This window comes from Actinia tenebrosa, unplaced genomic scaffold (assembly GCF_029948245.1).
Source record: "Actinia tenebrosa isolate PJP-AT-01 unplaced genomic scaffold, QUT_ActTen_1.0 PGA_scaffold8__29_contigs__length_14323225, whole genome shotgun sequence".
NCBI lineage: Eukaryota > Metazoa > Cnidaria > Anthozoa > Actiniaria > Actiniidae > Actinia > Actinia tenebrosa.
In genome coordinates, this window is record NW_028292585.1 from 9,505,345 (window position 1) to 9,526,841 (window position 21,497).

The window sequence follows — 21,497 nt, forward strand, 5'->3', positions numbered from 1 at the left end:
ACGGCTATCAATCGATAATTGTTCGTTCCTTTTCGCTTTGCCAGCTTCCTCGTTCCAGTCTACTCTCGGTAACTATTTTCCGTTGCCTCGCAACAGACACGAAGAGAAACATTTTGTAGTTCAAGATGGCAGCCGAAGTTGCAGCAGCTCTTGGCGAGAAAAAACGAGTTAGAGTCTTTATGAACCACGTAGATTTATACACAGGCAAGAATATTAGTAAGGTATGGTACCTTTGGCTTGTTTCTTTGTCTTTTTCTATTAAAATCGACTATCTCACCTCGCTTTGAACGTTTGTTGCATGCTTGTTGATGACGAGAAAGAAGAGAAAGAATAAGAAAGATAAAAAGAAATGAGGAATAGTACTAGATTAATCATGATAGTGGTGATATACTTTTATTGTAGTGGCTTTGCGCAAGAGTTTAAGTATGAGGGTAACTTTTAGTGAAAGTGGCTTTCAGTTACAGTATATAAACTTACATAGTTTAATACAGTATAAAATAAATTTAATTTGCGCAAGAGTTTAAGTATGAGGATAACTTTTAGTGAAAGTGGCTTTCAGTTACATTACATAAGCTTACATAGTTACAGTATTGAAATAAATTTAATTTTCTCATGTATTGTCATTATCGCAATATCGTTATCAGTTATTGTCACGCTCAGTGGTGGGTGCTACCTCAGAAGAAGACGTAAATGATGAAGAGTCTGTTGCTAGTGGAGCACCGCAAGTTCCAAAAGATGAATGCTACCAAATAGTTGGTACTCTGCATGATTCAACGAAAACAAAACCTGAATGGGTAGATGAAACATTTGAGGTAATCACTGTAACACAAACATGCAAATTGGTTATTGGTAATATCTATGATAGTATATGATAAATGTATTTATAGCAAGAAAGGGAAGTATAGAATAATTTGTCACCAGCTGAAAGAAACTCAAGAAAAAAATTAGAGTTTCTGATAGGAATCAAAGCCATGGCCTTGAATGTATATGTTGTATGATTTAATAACACCCTTTCTATGTACATACTATATAGTCAATGTCATTGATGTTGTCCAGAGAAAAAGACATTTATACCACAATAAATGTCTTATGTCCAATGATAATGACATTAACTGTATATACTCAAGAGTGCTTTCATTCATGAGATGTGGTTTGTATGAGAGTACAAACTGAGGGTGGTCACTGCCAGGACGCCTTTACTTCTGAGATGGTTCATTTACCTCTCCAATATTGGTTGATGCAGCTGAATAACAGTGTGAGAGAAATAGGACTGACATTTAAAGTCATCATGAGCCACTTGAAAGTCTAACCATTTGTAGTTGTAAGGCAGCACTTTGTTTTATCATAAGTCCCACACAGCAGTCTGTTTATTAATATACCCACTAACATAATTGGATAATCTTAAGGTTTTAGAGGCTGTCTTGCTCCAGTGCTTCTTGATCATAGATTTTGTCATCTCTTATTATATCTGAGTATCTCTCATGATAATAAAATCTACAACCAAGGAGCACTGAAACGAGAGTGGAACCCAGGGTGCCAATTAGATGTTGGTAAGCTGAAACACAGTTGACACAAAACAAGCATATAGGCCATGATCAATATTATTCACCTGATTTATTGAATTCATTATAATCACCATTTGGAATTGCAAAAGTCAAGCTTTTTAGAATTCCTTGATTACCTGGTATGAATATGGGGGGGTTCGTTTGATCCCCCAAGACCACAATGAAACCCCCTAGATAACAACTACTAACTTCCTAATTATATCATCTTGATAGTATTGAACCACCTTTAAAGACAATTACTATGAACACCCTAATTAGAAGTTGGAAGTGGCTTTTTACTTCTACACAGTAAAAAAATCAAAGATTGACCTTTTTAATTGATTAACCAAACTACAGTTTTTTTAGTTAACTTTTAGTTAGCCAAACTACATTTGTTTTTCTTTCTTTATCATTTTTGGTTAGCCAATCTTTAGTCGTATTTTTCTTCTTTTTTTTTTTTTTTGGTTAGCAAATCTATAGTCAATAATCTATAGTCTTTTGGTTAGGCTGTCAGAAATGTACAGCCATAGTTTAATATTAACCCCCTAGCCTAAATCCTAGACCTTCCACTGGTTACAGACCTATTTAATCAGGGTTATAATCCCATTTCAACATCAAAATATTCACAGATCCAATGCTACATATAATAAAAATTGAATACTCTAGAAAACGTTTTATGAGCAACCGGATACTTGCATTGTTTTTAAAATTATGAATTTCCTTGAGTACTTTTGGAATTCCTAAACTAAGAATTGAAAACTGTAGGAAAATAAATTTTTTATCTCTATGGAAATAACGTTTGGGCACCTGATACTACCTGTAACTTTAACTTAAGTGCAGTATTTTATATATGTCGGTTTCGCTTTGTTCAACAATTTTTAAGATAGGCTCCATGCTTTCTTTTAGATTTTTCACTGTGGCTTCTAGGGATTCAAGGTTGCGACGGGACTTTTTCGCGTTCTCGATATTGTTCTTGAATCTTTCATACAGAGTGCTCAGCTTCGACGTTTGATTCTCTTTCAACTCTGCATTCAATTGGGCTAATTCTCTAGCAAGCATCACGCTCCATATTACCTTCAGATTTCCTTCTTCCAACGCATTTGGCACATAGATGAAATATTTATTTCGGTCTAGGGAGATTTCAAACTTTCCTCTCAATGACCGTCTTGCGATGCCGCTCTCCAATGAAAGCATAATTCCAACTTTAGCTTCGGGAAAATGATCCACCACTAGCTTTTCAAATTTTGCAATTTCTTTTTTCGCCACCGGACTCTTGAGGTTCTTAACTTCAACGGGAAATTTCTCTTCTTCAGGAGTGGTAACAAGCACATCTCCTGAATTTCCAAATGTGGCGGTGTGCTCTACGGTAAAGTTAGGAAATGCTTCTTTTATAATAGTTAGGACTAACCTTTCTCCCATGGAGCCTTTGGTTTTTGGTTTTCCTAGAGCTTGTACTGATATGTCGATCTTCCTCACTTCTTCGATGATATCTGTTTTAGAATCGTTAATCTTTGTATTGAGAGAATCTAGTGGTGGCACCTTGTCAGCCACTCCACTGACATTAGTGACTAAATCGGTTTTGAGATTTGTCAATTCGCCGTTTACATCTTGCTTGAATTTATTTACGACCTTCGTCATGTCCAGTATGTTGTCACTGACACTTTTAGACACGTTTCTTTCGATGTCTAGCACCTTTTGGTTTACTTGCTCTTTAATACTGGCCACTGTTGCTTGAACCTGCTTCATTTGTACATCAAGTTCAGATGCAAGCACTTGTTCAAGGTGTTTTTGGTTCGAGCTAACCGTCATTTGAAGAGACTCTCTTACCAAGACTCCTATTTCAAAGACCTTTTCTAGTTCCTCATCAGTAAAGCTTCTTATCGACTCAGGATACTTAGATAAATGGAGCGTAATTGAACGTTCATTCGCTCCCTTTTCTTCCTTGGGTAATCCCATTCCTTGCTCTGTTTTTTGTTTTTTGGTACTAGGCTCGTCAGCCATAATTTTTTATCCTAAAAAGAAAGCCCGCTCTCGCCCGCTTTTAGGTGTCGGTCTTGTTTCTCGGAAAAAAGGGAATTACTGTAACGGCTGCTTATTGCAGCCAGACATTCCCGCCATTTCAATTGTTTGAGTTAAGCCAATCGCAGACAGGCCCGTTCCCGTGACTGGTAACTCTAACCCGCGCGGAGCACCATACAAAGGCGCCAGGACAGACGGATTGGGTTTTAGATGTATGTGTGATTGTTTCAGTTATTCTAATCTTTCTGGTTTGAATCAGCTGTACGTACGCTCTGAGTATTTACCGCTACTATCCGTGCCAAGCAGCGCCGGCGTCACTCCGTACTGAAGGTAAATTTGATTAACTTATTAAAGGAGAGTAATCGCTAACGAAGCGACGCCGTCGCTGCTTGGCACGGATAGTGCAGCGGTAAATACTCAGAGCGTACGTACAGCTTATTCAAACCAGAAAGACCGTTGGTGGACGTGGTAAATATATTCATATCGCACGCTGATTCAAACCAGAAAGACCGTTGGTTGGAACGGACGGTTATTTTTTAAAGATAAGTGAGCACTATTTAGTATCCATTTTATAGAAACAAACATATATCAATTCAATCAGAATAACTGAAACAATCACACATACATCTAAAACCCAATCCGTCTGTCCTGGCGCCCTTGCACAATACTACCAAAACAGGTAGAGCGTGGATTTGACTCGTCAAAGAGCGCTTGTTGTACCATAGGGAACCAGGCTTTAGAATTTGTACATGAATAAATAAATCAATAAAGTGCTTTATTGGAATTCCTGTGTTGAGATTTGAAACAAGACACTGATATCGCAGGTAGCCCAAACTTGGTTTCTGTGGTGTCCGGTTATAAGGAAATGTATGGAGATTCATCAAAAGTTTTAATAAAATAATCTAAACGTGAAATAAAGCCTCGAAATTTTACCCGATCATTGAGAAATAGCACTTCTTTCGCTCTGCGTGATTATTTTTTGAAATTAGCCCGTTTTAAGGATTTTTCTTACTGGTGGGGAAAAAACTCTTTTATTAAACCACATTTTGTTGTGCTCCGCTTTGTTCAGTTGAGTCAATTGATGACATTATGAATAATTAAGGAAATAGATAAATAAATAAGTAAATAGAAATACACTCTACTTAGATACAATTGTTTTTTCAGTTTCGAAAATATCAATTTTAGCTGTTTAAATAGAAAAAACGTCATATCTCACTCGCAATGCATTGTAGGATGTTAGTGGATCCTCCTCTGGTGCCACCCCCCACAAAACCACACAGTTTGCCAAACCATAAATTATGAATGGTCCCGGAGGTCAAATCCAGCCTTGTAGGATGAATTGACGCCATTTCAAGGAATTTTAGAATTACACTCCATGCGAACGGAAAATGACTGAATCCAAAACCGATCTCATAAGCATATCACTGCATTTTAAAAATCTGTATGCAATATCGACGAATATCAGATGATGATAACTTTCCGAAGTGATATCCGTCCAAAATTATATGAAAAAGGAAATATGTGGAAAAGGCCCTCCCACGGTGTTTAACTAAAATTCAGAGAATTCCCCCCCCCCCCCCCCCCCCCCTATTTTGTTGCGCTACCTGTAGATTTTTGCGCCAAAGCGCGTTGCCTCGCCCTTTCCTGGTACTCTCGCTACGCCACTGATAGACAATAAACAAACGGGCTGAAGAAAGCTTTAATTGCGCGGGAGATGTCTCTTTCAGCCTCTAATACCCTACTTTTTGTGATAAGTTTGCCTTTATTTGACATTTCAGTACAAAAATAAAGAAGAACTATTACCGTTCCTGCTTGCATGTGACATTATTGTATATGATATTAATGGACAGCCAGATCAAGTAGACGAGGCAACATGGGCCGTCTCAGGTAACTTCACATTCAAATCAAAGGCCATATTTTTTTTGATTGGATAGATTGTAACTGAATGTCATTTTTATTTATGTGAATTTTGTTATATTATCCAACACTGAATGCGGCAATAACTTTCGTAGTTTTATTCCCTTGAGAATGCGGGTTGAAGACTAAGGCCCCGTCCACACGTATCCGAAAATTTTGGTATCCGCAAATTATTTTTTGCGGATACGAAAATGTTTGCGTCCACAAATAGCGTATTCGAATCGTTTTCACCGTCCACACGTATCCGTTTTCGTAAAATTTGCGGATACGGATACAAAAATTTGCGGACACGTGTGGACGCAACCCGTATCCGCAAAAAAAAATTTGCGGATACAAAAATTTCCGGATACGTGTGGACGGGGCCTGAGCTGATTTGGTATTTGTATAAAAATCTCGACACTGCTTTGACGGTAAAGAAATGAAATTGAAAAAGTCTTTTAGTAAATCACACAACGCGGCGTTACTATGTCACGCCCGTACCGTAAGTTTTTAACATGTGGTCGACATGCTCTGATATAACTTGGATTCAAAATACCCTTTCTTATTCCTTAAAAATTTTATATTCCTTTATTGAAACAAAAATTATTTTGTGTTTAGCTCTTCATGCAGAGCTGGAGAATTTTAAAGACCTAAAACTGTTCATTTGCTTGTCTACCGTGATGACTTGGGCGCGGAGTAAACCATTGGATCCCGTGAGTACAAATTTATTCTTGTATGAATAGACTAGGAGGTAGGGATTTGAAGACATCGGGACATCGCACATGTACTACATATTTGATTTATTGATGGTTTTCACGCCGGCCATGTTGGAGGACTTGATAGTTGATAGTCCCACGCCTTAGGAACATTTTTAGGCATTATGTACTAAAATAAATTTGGAACATCATCATTCTAGGGGTAAATTGTGAGTACAAAGTGTTGTTATGATGATAGCAAAAACTGACCGTTGATGCTAGCTACATTTCGCAAAATCTCCACTGATTGCTATTTGTATAACAATCGGTTATACACTTGAAGCTGACGTGCGCAGTGGTTGTAAGAGGGAATGTCGCTTAAGGAAACAATAAGACTTGCACACCAACGATCAGGCGGATAAAAGGACGATAAAATCAATGAAAGATCATTTGTGCCACTTATCATGGATACTATTATGGTTTTACGTTATCGTAGGACGACCCAGAGATCCCATTTACTGAAGATGACTACAGACGTCGCCGTGCCCACCCAAACTTTAAACCCCACATCAGCGCAGAGAAGCTTGTTATCAAATTTGGCAAGACAAACAAAGCCAAGTTTATAACCTATGTGGTAGCGCCTGGATTAACGTATGGCGGCGGGGAGGATATTTTTCATTTCCTTTTCAAAACCGCTTGGCATGGCCAGGCACCAGCTCTGCAGTGCTTTGGAAATGGCGACAATATTGTACCAACTATTCACATCAATGATTTAGCTAGTGTGGTGGTGAATATATGTGACCAACATCCTAAGGTCAGGTACATGGTGGTCGTAGATGAGTCCAAGAACACGCTAGAGGAAATAGTAAAGGTAAGTAATAGTAAAACAGATCGGGTGCTGATTCAATCGATGTTCAAATCATCAGCCTTCAGTATAATTATGCGTTTTGTCACAAACTCTCATTTTTGGTCTCAGGCTATCAGTCTTTCCCTTGGAACTGGAAGAATGAAGAAAATAAGTAAAGAAGAAGCTCTATTGATTAAAGAACTTGAGGTAAATAGTAAATGACTTATAAGAGCTAAAATCATCTAATCAGTGACCGTGTATTATGAAATCACTCAACGATGTGCCATTAGGAATCAAAAAGAAATCGTTCTTGATCTACAAATTAGCCAGTGGCTAGTAACATGAGAACTGTGACTGGCCGGTTCCAAAACAGAATTGGAATTAGAGAATAATATTTTTCGAAACGCGGTACAAAATGAGGTGGGGTGGGGATGGGGGGAGGGGGAGGGGGAGGGGGAGGGATAAGAAACTAAAATATCTCATTGCAACAATCAGCATTTAACTTTTAACATTCGTTTCCTTAATCAAATCGTCTTTTTTCAGCAAGCAGATTTTGACATGTTACTGGTGAATCTGAGGATGGAAGCTACTTACATCAAAGAAGGCATGACTATTAACTGGATGGCTGAGGTAAGGAAATATCCACACGATGCCTTCAAGGTGTTAGAGAGTTTTAGATTGACTTTTTTTTCTCGCCGCAAACGGCAAACGTGACCACGTTTTCATAGTTTTCCTTTATTTTACTTTACCTTTTACAAACCTTCTCACCAAGCGCAAATACTCTTTTGTTTTTCTACTAATTGGACTTTTTTGCGATTCTTTTTCAGTAATTTAAGAGAATTTTTTACTGGTCAACTGACGTTTCACGTTTGCCGTGAACGTAAATCTAAAACTCTCTGTTGATGCATGCACGTGTAAATCATGTCAGTGTTGTAGGGTTGAACATGATGATCAACTTTTACCCTAGGAGAATATTTAAATATAATTACCGTATTTCTTGCAGCGCACTATAGTTGGGTAAATTAAATGCCGTCAACATGCAAGTTCGTGAAAGTTCTTGCACATTGGAATTGTTGCGGTACAAGTCGCAGGATGTTGCTTTGCTCTTAGCGATTCTTTTTGTTTCAAAAAAGCCTATACGTACTTCATACAGCAATATCAACAAAACCTGTTGCGCGCGGAGGGATAGTACGGCATGTGACATGTATTTTTTGTTTGTTTTATTGCAATAGGCTGGTCTTGTCGATAACATTGAAAGGGTTATCAAAGAATACAAAGAAACCAGAGGATTATTGGTAAGCACATCCACAAGTGGATATCGATAGGATACAAACGATACAATACTAAACATATTAGTTAACAAACCGCCGTGCGTGTTCATATACTTTGAGAGCGAGGAAGAAATATATATATATTTCTTATATATAAATATATAGTCATATATTCCTTGAAATAGCGGTTTTTTTATGTTTGGCCGAAAATAAAGCGATGCATTTTGTCGGTGCTATATTTCAGTTTTCTACTCGCGAACAGTTTATAAGATATTTTTATTAAATGATAGTTAGATCTATCAAAATAAATCATGATTACACTTTCTCGAAGCCTTAGACCAATGCTTTATTTTCAAAATTGTTTTGTTTGCTTTGCAAATAGTTCTATAATTTTACCTCCCTTTTTCAGCCAATCCGTGCGTGTATCCTGGGACCCCCAGCATCTGGCAAAACACTTGTTATCAAGCAGCTTTGTGACCATTACAAACTGCACCATATCAAAATACAGAATGTCATCGATGAAGCTATCGAGAAACTGGTAAGTCAGTCGACTTCTTCCAAATGGCAGTGAGCAAAGTAACGTTAAATATTCTGGGAATAAATATGAAGTCGTTTGGGGTTGTCGAATAACCGAGAAAAACTATCCCTTCTGAAGTATTTACGCCAGTTTTTTGATATATAACACACCCTCAGTTTCGGTTATGTAGGTTTGTTCAAAACTTCGTTATTAAGCACCTTTAAATTTGAACTTGTGTTACCTAGCAACAAAGTGCAGCTCGAGCTGACCAAGATGGTGATGAAGATGACGACATCAAAGCACAGGAAGACCAAGAACTGCTTGACGCCCTAATAGAGAGCAAAGACCAAAACAATGGTACTTTATAGTAATACTATAATATTCTACTGCAGCCGTTGCTGCAATCTTTATAACACAGGCAGGCAGAGTTCTGGAAAATTTTTATCCTGGGTTCCTGAGGCTTCCACCCTTAGTCTTGAAAACGCCTTTCCGAAGTTGATCTGAAAACTGGCAACTACCTGAGTGCGCAATATTGTGGGGCTGAATTTGGGCACAAGATCACAAGCTTCGCAATCACGCGTCCCCAAAACCAGTAATAATAATGATGATAATTTTATTCTAGCGCATTACATAATATCTCAATGCTCTTACAATATAGAATAAATCAATAAATAGTGAATAAACGAATAAATATTTAGCAATTATTCGCCGAAGGCGAAGTGAATATCGGGGAATATTTAGCGAGACGCGAGTCTTCGAGCGGCGAGGTAAGTATTCTCCATATTCACTGAGCCTGAGGCGAATAATTGTTTTAGCATATACCAACTTGTGTACAGAGTAACTTATTTTAATATACAATAATTCAATAAAAACAAACAAACAGAAACTTTTAGTTTGCGTGACAAATTCACGCAAAACTTTTAGCAAAACTTTAAGCAAAAATTTTAGCAAAACTTTTAGGCCATACTTCGTTGCCTTTTTAGTATTGATAGGAATGGCATTTACTTTCATTTTTTCAATTTCCTCATCAGAAATTGTAGCAAAACGATTGCCGGCAGATGCCATTTTGTTGCCGACTCAATATTCCGAGATTCAGAGGTGGATATCGTACAATTTTCACCTCCAATTAACCAATGAGCGCGCGCGTTCTTAGGAAGTATACAAGTTGGTATATGCTAAATAAAAAATATATATACACTGCAAAAATAATAATAATTAGCTATTAAAATATAATTTTTAATTAACTGTTAAAAATATAGCTATTTATGCGTCGAATAGGAATGTCTTAAGTAATACGTTCCTATGCCCTATTCCCAGATCGTTACCAGTCTTTCTTTCAAATTCGGAAAATTCTTTTAGATGTTCCGACTTGATGGACGTGTATCATATTTATTCTTGCAGGACATTACGAGGATCAGTATATTATTCGTTTTTTCAGGGATAAACTCCATTCTATGCCCTGTCAGAACCAGGTCAGTATATATATATACACACATAAGTTCTATCTCATTAACAAAACGAAAGTATATCACTGCATATTGTACTGTAGAATATAGAATAAGTGTCTGAACGCCATCGTTCTACACTGAGTCAAAAAGCGGAATAATGAGAGTAATCATAATAATGAAAGGGAGTTGGCTTAGTTAGCTTCGAGGGAATTCCATCCTTCATCAGCCCAGAGATTGTTTCATGGTTCCAAAATCTTGATCTTTGCTTTTGGATTCTCTATTACCATTCTGAGGCTGAGAAAAAACTGGGACTGTTTTGATCGAGTTGAGATTGCAGTGCATTGTGTTACTGTTTTGGGAGACATACTTCCAAGATGACGTACAAAAAAAAGATGGCGTACATTTCGTCCCCTTGAAAAGTTACACAATGCTACGCAATGCCAACTCGACCTAGTTTTTAAAACTCAAAATGGCTAATTCGGGTGCCTATTTTTCGCACTTATGCACCATCTGTTGTACCTTGGGTTCCAGAGGTTCTCTCGCTCAAGTGCTTTGGTCGTAGGTTTCTCTCATGATATCGTAACGTATAACTGAAGCGAGAGGGTTCTGACATAGAGGGTAGATCTGGTATGTTTTGTCCCCAATGCTGACCGAAATTCTCATCTGAACATTTAGGGGTTTATCATGGATGGCTACCCAAAAACCTATGAACAAGCGAAAGAACTCTTTGCAGGTTAGATTTTTTAAATTATTTTCTTCATCATATTTCTACTGCCCGTCATCTGACTGATGTCTGACATGTTTGTCTTGTACTATAGTTGAAGAAGGTGAAGCCGAAGAAGAAGATTCAGCAGTCAACTACGATAAATTAATAATGCCAGGTATTTTTTTCCTTATATAGATAACACCTTATTTTTGTCATATCTTATCTCTACGCGTCTTTCTTCTCCTAACACTTGTGTTCTGCCAATCCCCGCGTGCTTTATGACTGCACACAGCACGCGCGCGCGTTTTCTATTTCCGCAGTAGTTTATTCGCCTTTCAGAAGATTAAAATATGATTAGAAATGATCTCGTGGTGTATAGGACGAAACTTATTTCATAGTGTTTTTTTTTTTTTTGTCTTTTATTCAATTCATTTCAGAGGTAATCGTTTCGCTCGAAGCTTCTGATGATTTCTTGAAGACTAGAGTAATGAACCTACCGGAAAGTGTTGTTGCAGGCACACACAATACAGAAGAAGGTGAGGTAATACAAATAATTTTTAATCTAATGGTTTTGCTCAAAAGAATATTTCCCAAAAGCACGAGGTTGTTGAAAACATAGTGTAAAGTACTTTGGAACTGAGGATCACTGAAAACATGAAGGCTATTCTTATTTTTATTTATTCTATATCTCTGTCGGCAAGTACACACATCGGAATTATAACAAAGTCAAGACGAAGCAAAAGAATTTTGTCTATTTGTTACGAGCGACTAGCATAAAGCTACTAGAAAAAAAACGAAAGTCGAAGAATTTCCGATTTTTAACTGTTTTTTGATCCCCGTTCCATTTTCTAGTTTTATTACACATATTCTTGCTCAGTGCTACACATGCTCATTGTATTCACATTGCTCATTTGTTTCTTGTCCTGCAGGATTAATGAGACGTCTGAATGAATACCGGGCCATTAACACAGAAGATGAAACCGTGCTGAATTACTTCGATGAACTGGAGTTCCATCCAGATCACATAGGTATGTCCAGACCAACATGGCAACATAAATTACGGATGACTTCAATAGGATTTTGCAAACAAAGCGCAATCTGCGCGCTTGTGATCATAAGCATCGTTCTCTCTACCCGTAATTATGCGAGTTACTGGGAAAAAAAAGTGCATGGATGCTAAATGTTGTTGTAAGATGCAATATACTTCGGTATATCGCTCTATCTTTATATGCACTACGTGAAAACGTGCACCATATCGATGATGTGCGAACTGTAAAGAGCATCTTTCGTGTGTCGTGTGAAAATCTAGCAGTACGAACAGGGTTGTGGCACGGCAAGGCATACGCCAGACTAATCGCATTGCGCGGGAATTTTCTTTCCATCCAATATCATAACCATAACACGGCGCGGACGCGCTCATGTCATTGTCGGACCAATCATGGTGTTCAGATGGTTAGATGTGCTCGGCTCTACTTGAAGGTCGAAAACTCAGTTGTTGTCACAGTATGTTATCAAATTAATTCAAATATGTTTTCCGTATTCAGACATCTCTGCTGATTCAAGCCCCAAGATGACAGATACTGTTGAAGCCATTAAGAAACTCATTGGGGAACCTCGCAATTATGGTATGCATATAAGTTTGAAACCTATTCACTGTCGTAACTGATTACTTTTCTTCCATCGCCAAAATACTTTTTTCTGTGATAACAGGATTCAGTTTTTTACCTCCATCCTCTTCCTTATCCTAGATTCACACTTGCACTGCTTGATATGTGTTTATCTGCATCGGCTTTTTCACATTCCTTTTCTTTCACTTCCACTCAGTTCCACGATTCTTTGTAGTTCAGTCAAATAAAAACTCTTTGATTCATAATCCAGGCCCAACACCTGAAGAAATTGCCGAGATGGAGAGGATCAAGATCGAGAAGAGGGTATGGCATAAATAGAAATCTATAATCAGCAAAGGGTCCCAGCAAAAGAAAATGAACTAGTTTCTTTTCTCTTGAACCCAGTTATTACCGACAATGAACGTTTATCCAATTATATCATCAGTCACAGAGACCGCGGAGACGGGGGGGGGGGGGGGGGGAGCTGTGGAGGCTATAACCCCTATTACCTTTTAACAAACTATAAACTCTTATATTTGTATTTTCCAATCTTAACCCCCCACTTTTTCCCATACTAGTCTCTTATATTTCCCGATCTTAGACCATCCCCCCTCCCCCCCCCCCCCCCCCCCCCCCCAATTTTTAGGGTGGTCCGCGTTCCTTGAGTAACAGTCAGTATTCAATATCAGTTATCACATCGTGCAGTGGATATACTAAATCTTGCATCCAACGATTAATCAAAGGAGCAATCATTCCCTGCATGTTGTATGGGCATTCAGGTTCAATATTTTAGTCGGTTCATGCAGTTTATATCATACTACTTGCAATCTTCAGCAGACCTCGGCTTCATAACGTCGTATCAAATTTTAACGAAAATCAACTTTATTCGTATGATTGCAGCTCGAACAAGAAAGAATAGAAAGGGAGGAACGAGAACGAATGGAGGCAGAAGAGGCCGCCCAGAATTCACTGAGACAAGAGGAATGGGTAAAATCTTTGTAGTTGATGGTATTAGGAGTACTTATAAAGGCGCAGGCACACGCTGAAACATTGCACACAACAGGATTGTTCCACTCCAGAACAGCTCCTAAACCTCATTTGTTACGCGCAACAAAAATGTGCATGCTATATTTCAGAAGCTGAATCATGCTCTACTTCTGGAACATCGCGCGCAACAAATAGTATTGTGTGAACATGGCTGCAACATCACTTGCAATATTTTTAGCCAATCAGGCTGAACTAAAATATATATAATTCTGACCACAATTCGTAGTATAGCAGGCGTAGTTATCGAGGGAAGACGCCGCATTGACGACTCTTAAAACTCCAGCGTATGCGGGCTTAGCCTTGAATCCAGGAGTTGCTTGTTTTGTTATTCTAATTTCTGCTTTTGTTTACCGATCTCAGAAGTGAGGTTAAGCCTGCATACCCTGGAATTTTAAGAGTCGTCAATTGTGACGATGTTGCGTAATTTTGTTGCACTGTATGTCATCCCTCGATTAAAGCATGTTGCGCGCAATGTTACATGCATGCAATGGTACACAGTGTGTCCGCTGCTCTAGCGCAAATAAGGGTTCATTTTATTTCTCTATCCTCAAAAAGTCAGAAGTTTTGTTTTTCCCTTTGTCGCTTCTTCTTTTCGAGAATTCTTTGGTATGAGTACGTCAGTCAGTTCTATTAATTATGTTCAATTTAATCTCCTACTCTTAGCGTGTTCGACTTGCAGAGGTCAAGAAACAGGAGCAAGAATTGCTTGAAAACCAGTCCATTCCACTGAGAAACTACCTGATGAAACACGTTATGCCAACACTTTCCCAAGGGTTGATAGAATGCTGTAAAATCCGACCTGACGATCCAATTGATTTTGTGGTAAGCGCATGTTCACAAATACTTGTCTCTCTTAGAGTTGTTACGGTACGTTTTTTACTTTTTAAGGAATAAAATTAATAAAATTTCCATTTTCCTAGACTTCCTACAATCTTTCCTCTGAGACTCACAGAGTCACGAACGAAGCAAGCGAAAAAAAAGTGAGCTTCGAGGTCGTGTAGCGGTGTGGTCCTGGTTGGGTTGCCTGTGCTTTGTTCAGCTAGCGTGAACTAATGCAGAGGCGAAGGACTTTGTGGAAGTCTACCATTTTCCTTATATTTTAGTTCAAAATATGAATGTGCCATAAAACAACAGGTCGGAAAAAATGTTTTTTCGATAAGGGCCTGCGCATGCGCATTAATCACACACCGACATACTTCGGTGATGTCATTCTCGTACGTATACTAATCTCAATGCTTAATTTTTTTTCGTTACAGGCTGAATATTTGTTTGAAAACAATCCACAAATCGACTAGAAACGTCCAGTAATTTCTACTTTGTACAATTGTATATAAAATAATATCCTATTGCGAAACATTGTCACCGGGAGGTTTGGCCCTGTTGTCGTACCAATGGTACACCCATTAGTTCTGTATGTATTTCAACCTGGTTTTCTGTTTGTTGAGAAGAAATAAAAATATTAATAAAAAAAGGTCTCGGATCAGCCATTAATTTTTTTTCCCAAGCGGGTTCCTACTATCAGTGTTTTTTGTGTAGATTATGTTCTATTGGTCACGACACCTTCGACCTTCCCCCTTGGCTCCGTGGATGTATTTCATTCTATAATAAGAAAAGTTCTGTGAAGTGGGCGGGTTATTGTCTGGCGCTAGGATTTCTCCCTAGTAATGCTTTGCCTCCTCTATCCTCTACGTTTCATGCTTGCTCCTAATATTCATTGCCAATCCCCGCGCGTGGTTGTCTTTTATAATTACGAACAGCACATACGCGCGCGCATTTTCTATTTCTTCAGCTGTTAAAGATCGAGCAGTTTTATGTTTCAGTATTAGGTGCACTGGAGACCCCCCTATGCCTTAATCACTTTTTTGCATATTAAAAAAACATGATGTGATAAATTACGAATTTTTTTCACTTGGTACACCTCTAACAAATTATTGGGTTCGCCCCGCGCTGCCCCAAGGCAATAAATATGATGACCCTTTCTTGCATATGATATAGTATACATGATATCCCTGTTCTAAAAAAATAAGGTGACTACGTGAATTCGTGTGCGATTGATTGAAAACTGTTACTTTTATTCCACTTAAGTTCACGCATGATAGTTAACTTTATTAGCTATTGTTCACGCTCTATTTTTTTCGTCACTATGTGTGACTTGTCAAGATTGAAGTCTACTTTGCACAAACTGCTGAATCTTCAGTTATTGTTGTGATTTATATTAATGCGTGGTCTGCTATATTAAGCTAGAACTGTGTCATTGATTTGTTAACATTGTACGCGCGCATTCTTTCCGCATGCATGAATTTAGAGAGTGCGCTCATCGTAATGTCGTCATTCCAATGTTTTGATAAGCAAAATTAAAACACCATAAAAACGTTATTTTATTTGCTTATTTTACTACTAGCATGATGTTCTTTCATTGTGCTTTTTTTTTTTTAAATCTGACGATGGGATATTTTGCCCATGAACGTCCTTAATTATTGAAGATCATGAAAACCGTGGCGTTCGGCACCTGGGAGCCGCTGGGAACGTTGTCGTGCCTCAAGACGGAGTTAAATATCAGATTGTACCTCATATATCTTGCGGTAATGTAGGCTCGTTATGGAATTATTTAACTGTGACTTATTTGTAACATTTGTCTCCAAGAAGTTGAAGCATGAAAACCAAATGTAAGCCCAAAAAAAATGCAGTGCCGTTAAGAATTGCTGGGACACGATTGTTTATTTCTAGTTATAGCTCATTAAAACCTGATCTTAAAGAAGTTATAGCAAGTTTTATTATCATCTAAAAGCTAAATAATAACGTAAGGAAAGATGAAAAATAATATATTCTTCTCTGTGAAAAATTGGCAATAAATACGATCCTTGTTCGGGAAATTTCCTTGTTTCCGGTTATATTCGGAATCACTCGGAAAGAAACGCTGAGCTTTCGGAGTTTCTGCCACGTCGTCTGCAGAGATGACGTCATGGTTTTGGTGAATTAGCCCATCCCCCCTCTAAGGAGCATTGTTAGCACCACGCCAAGCTGACTGAGCAACTCGCTTCCTCTTTCTCGACAAATTGGCCGAAACACCGGCATTTTAACATCTTTTCTACCAGATTTAAGTTGGGAAGAAAGTAAATTCTGTTTCATACATAAAGGCGTGGGTTATAGCTTAACATGTCAACTATGAATCCCGAATAGTAAGTTGAAAAAATGGCATAAATTGATGCTTTCCTGTGGCCATGTTTGATGGAGAACTCTGAGCCATTGAACGATAGCTCCAACCTACGTATTGCGTTTGATGGAAGATAAATTGTCTTTCTTTTCCCGACAGTGATTACCTGTTCAAGCTTCTACTTATTGGCGATTCTGGCGTTGGAAAGTCGTGCTTGTTGCTTCGTTTTGCGGTAAGCAAGAGTTCTTAGTTGTGTTGTCGTCCCACCACCCCAGAAAGAGAAGTACAGTGCAAGTATTGCCTAATAGCTCGATGGAAACCATAATTCATATCATATTCCTTATCTACTTTTGAACGATTTTCTACCTTAGGATGATACCTACACAGAGAGCTATATCAGCACAATCGGCGTTGATTTTGTAAGTATTCAAAGTAATCCCAAATTTCGATAAATTTTTACTGTGATAATTTTACTTGCTGGCAGTAGGCAAGAGTACTTTGAACCCAACACTTCCTAACGTCAAAATGGTCTCATTTTGCACCAACAGAAAATCCGAACCATAGAGTTGGATGGCAAGACAATAAAACTACAAATCGTAAGACCCTTGTACTGTTATATTAAAGCTATATTTCCATGTTGAAGAAATTGCATAATTTATTCTTATAAATATGACGTCGTATATTTGCAATGCTTTGTCCAAAGATATTTATCAATTAGTTATTGATCAGACGTTTTGCCTTTTTGGTTATCATTTTCTTTGTTGGTTTTTGTTTAAAGTGGGACACAGCCGGCCAAGAAAGATTTAGGACTATAACATCTAGTTATTATCGTGGTGCCCACGGTATCATCGTAGTCTACGATGTCACAGATCAGGTTTGTTCAGTACGAATATTATTACCTTTTTTCTGCAACGTCATACGTAATTTAACGATATAAACGATTTTCCTAGAGAGACTGTGATTTACTTTTTCTTCTTCTTCTACGTCGTAAAGAAGAGCAAGAAAGAGTAAATACTCTTTGTTAATACCAAATTGGGTCTTCACTTTGTATGTTTTGTAATCGTGTTTATTTTCAAGCACTTGATCAAAGCCCATCTTCCTTTCTATACCTCCCATTGCATTTGTCATCATTAACTACTCTTTCGTTTTGTGTTTTGTTTCAACTTGGTTGATAATTTGTTCAGAAAAGCATAGATTAAAATTCAGCTTGTACAAAAGTATGTTAAAGAATACATTTTTCTGTATGTGAGTGTACTATATTACATAATGTGTAATTGGTTATTTAGCAATTGTTATTTGATTCTATTATGTCTCAATTTCTCGCTTTTTGCGTAAGGGTAAAACTAGAAACTAAGATCCTAAATTTTCGAGCAATGTTTTGATATTGTACATATTCACTTCAAGAAAATAAATGGTTAACGTATGGTTTTAGTCACCTTATTGCTGGTACTTTGACTTAATTATTAACCAGAAGCTACATAACTGAAGTTATTTCTGGATAATATGATGGCATAGATTTTATGGTGTCATATCCTAATCCAATGAAATTAAATATAACTTTGTTAATGTATACTTTTTTAGGAATCATTTAATAATGTCAAGCAGTGGTTACAAGAAATTGACCGTTATGCCTGTGAAAATGTGAATAAACTTCTTGTTGGGAACAAGTGTGATCTTACAACAAAGAAAGTTGTTGACTTTACAACAGCCAAGGTATGTTGTGCTTGCTTGTTTGGGCTAATTTACTATAAATAGCAATGACAAAAATAAAATCAAGATTTATTGTACTCAACAAGCACTGAACCATTTGTTAATTCTTTAGTAATCTTTCTTTGTATGGTGTTTGTTGCACATGCACCAGGGGCATAGTGTGGTCTCAATTATATGTACCATTTCCCTGCCAAATTCTCAGGAATCCCGCATGAATTAACTAAATTTTTGTTCTGAAAGCAAACCTTGAACCTTGAACATTGAATATTTAGACCCTTTCCCATTTATTTGTACAAGTTCTAGCCTGAACTTGTCAATTACACAAATTTGATATTTAAAGTGCCTAAGACCCTTTTTTAAAATGTTTTTGTATCAAAATATAAGCCATCCTAACAAAGATGCTGAAAGAATTGTTTGGAATCTTGTTGCTTAGATTTTGATATAAAATGAAAGATATATATATATAGACCCTTTGCACCAAGTCCTGAGAAAAAAAATTGTTCTGGGGGACAAAACAATGGATGTTTTTTTGCTTAAGAAAAGATGACCTGTTATCGTATCCCCCAGAACAATTCCTCTAGGAATACCTCGTGTTATACTAATCCTGAAAGGAAAGAAATCAATATATACTATATGTGCATACACTTTTAGGTAAAAGTATAAGAAAGTGTAGAGGTTAGGTGCTAATGATTATAATTACACTACTTGTCTACAGGAATATGCTGAATCTCTTGGTGTACCCTTCCTTGAAACAAGTGCAAAGAATGCAACAAATGTGGAACAAGCTTTCATGACAATGGCTGCAGAAATTAAAAACCGCATGGGTCCATCTCCTTCTGCTCAAGGACCTGGTAGTAATGTTAAAATCAACTCCAGCTCACCAGTCAAACCCAGTAGTGGGGGCTGTTGTTAGTACTTCCAAAATTAGATCATAAAAGACTATTGATTGCCAGATTCTTTATTTGTGGTTACCAAGACATACTACTTAATGTAAGTGAATAACTGGCGAAGAAAGCAACCAGAACAACTCTCCTTAGAGTTCTCATTTTGTTAATGTTAACAATTTAAAGCTTTAAAAAATGTAGAAAGTCACAAAATGAGAGCACTTAGGAGATCCTACCCAAATTAAGATCGTATCTTCTCAACATGCAATGTCGTTAACTGGCAGTGCATGCAAGTATAAATATAGCTCAATCCCATTCATTTGCATGCATGTCACTTGAAAGATACTGCCATTCACTTAAAAGATCTGTATAAAAATAGTAGTTTGAATTTTTCTAAGATGAATATGAGGAATTAAAATAGATCTGACAAAATAAGGTCAACAGATGTGCTATCTTGTGATTGCTTTGCTGTTTAAACTCCCCATCCCACAGTGGTCTTACTTTAATATAGTATTGAACCATTGTATTTGCGACAATAAAGTGCTGATTATTTATCATTTGGGGTTTGGTTATTAAATGAATAGTCAGTATACAAACCTTGTTTATTATTGATTAAAGAGCAGTGTTTAAAAACTACTTAAGCCTTTCAAGCAGTATACATGCAACTGTCAGTGAACTACTTTGACGATATGGTGGCCATCTTGGAATGCAAGGCATCATGGGGCATCCAGGGTGCAAATTAAGCTTTGTAACAGTAATGACAATGATATTAACAGATCACCACAGGAGAATACCGCAAAAGTTGAAATAATATGGCACAATCACCTTTACCTATAAATGAAGACAAAAGCAAAACTATATATTTTCGTTCATCTTTGTTTTGTTTTGCCCCCCTGGCAAGATGGCCACCATATCGTCAAAGTAGTCCTTTATTAGTTTTGTTTGTTAAAATATTCATTAATGTGGCAGTGCTAGTTATAGTCTGTAAAGAGCACATTATATAGATTTATTAACTGAAAACAATTTCTCTAATACCCTTTAAAAGTTAAACCCTGGTAATTATCGTGGCCAAAACATCATAGTGGTAGAAAAATGGCTCAATAAGTTTTAGTATACACTATACTATCTAATCATTATAAAGTACTTTTTTAAATTGTATAAAGTTCATAATTAATTTGTTATAGATTAATTGCACAAATCTGAAACCTCTTTAATTGTTGTGTGTTATCTGGAGTGTTATCTGTTAATTAAAATGACATGGGCTTTTGAGATTGATGTGAATCAATGTTATTCTTTATTTGTTTAGGTTTGGTGTGCAGAATGTTAGCCCTTACCTTCCCTACAATCCATAGCTCTTTTCCTGCTACATTGAAGGAATAGAAAACATGCGCTCGTTCTGTGTGCTGTTATAAAGCACGCAGGGATAGGTAGAACACGAGAGAAGTGTTGGGAGGAGCACAACACATAGCGTAGTACTTCTCGACACTTCTCAAGTGTTCTGCCAATCCCCAGGTGCTTTATGACTCCACACAGCACAGTGAGCAAGTTTTTTATTTCTTTTATAAAATGCAAGGGCACGTGCATGCTGTGTGCTCTAATAAATTTGTCAATGATAATAGTAAAGTTACAAAGTTTATCTGTTGGATGGCACTATTCACCCTTCAAACAACTGCTGACATTAGCAATGTTACATTTTGATACAAGTGGGAAGCAAGAACAAAATCAATGGATGTAGTTTTCATGCATTTAGTATATTAGGCATTCATTTATTTTTTATCGAAATTGTTTTCTTTTGTTCAAACAATTACTTTTTTTTTTTACAACATACAACACGACAAACTGAAGTAAGATCCTAAAGTTACTGTAGTTAGTTCATGAAAAGTGTGGGCTATAATTTAACTTGACAATAGACCATGAGGGTGAAAGGTCCAATCATAGTTAATGGAGTGGAATGGTTTGGAAACTCCATAGAACAAAGCTATTGTTTTGCCTTTGATGTTGAATCGTAACTGCATGACGGTTACTGCATGACGGTGCACAATGAACCAAAGCAAGTATGGCTGAAAATGCTCATTTCCTTACTATTTTCATGCATGAACACTTTGAAAGTAAAAACTTTCATAGCATGACCAAAATTTACCATGCGAATAAA

At 37.3% G+C, this 21,497-nt stretch overlaps 3 protein-coding genes across 3 annotated transcripts; 2 read left to right on the forward strand and 1 right to left on the reverse strand.

Annotated features, from left to right (window-relative positions):
- The first annotated feature begins 105 nt into the window (after positions 1-105).
- Positions 106-15,070, forward strand: LOC116302742 (adenylate kinase 7). The gene is made up of 20 exons (XM_089024265.1): positions 106-221; positions 645-812; positions 5,342-5,450; positions 6,078-6,172; positions 6,651-7,025; positions 7,131-7,208; positions 7,545-7,631; positions 8,234-8,296; positions 8,682-8,810; positions 9,035-9,146; positions 10,191-10,261; positions 10,913-10,970; positions 11,056-11,118; positions 11,381-11,479; positions 11,873-11,971; positions 12,488-12,568; positions 12,822-12,874; positions 13,451-13,537; positions 14,261-14,419; positions 14,854-15,070. The coding sequence occupies exons 1-20, from the start codon at positions 126-128 to the stop codon at positions 14,890-14,892; spliced, it is 2,121 nt and encodes a 706-aa protein (XP_088880391.1). The 5' UTR covers positions 106-125; the 3' UTR covers positions 14,893-15,070.
- On the reverse strand, positions 1,596-3,749 carry LOC116302743 (uncharacterized). Its single transcript, XM_031712106.2, has one exon. The coding sequence runs from the start codon at positions 3,543-3,545 to the stop codon at positions 2,370-2,372; it is 1,176 nt and encodes a 391-aa protein (XP_031567966.1). The 5' UTR covers positions 3,546-3,749; the 3' UTR covers positions 1,596-2,369.
- A 1,520-nt stretch (positions 15,071-16,590) lies between the features above and the next one.
- Positions 16,591-20,614, forward strand: LOC116302738 (ras-related protein Rab-1A). The gene is made up of 7 exons (XM_031712101.2): positions 16,591-16,776; positions 16,911-16,983; positions 17,123-17,170; positions 17,300-17,347; positions 17,530-17,625; positions 18,333-18,464; positions 19,177-20,614. Exons 1-7 carry the CDS (start codon positions 16,754-16,756, stop codon positions 19,372-19,374), a joined length of 618 nt encoding a protein of 205 aa, XP_031567961.1. The 5' UTR covers positions 16,591-16,753; the 3' UTR covers positions 19,375-20,614.
- Positions 20,615-21,497: the final 883 nt, after the last annotated feature.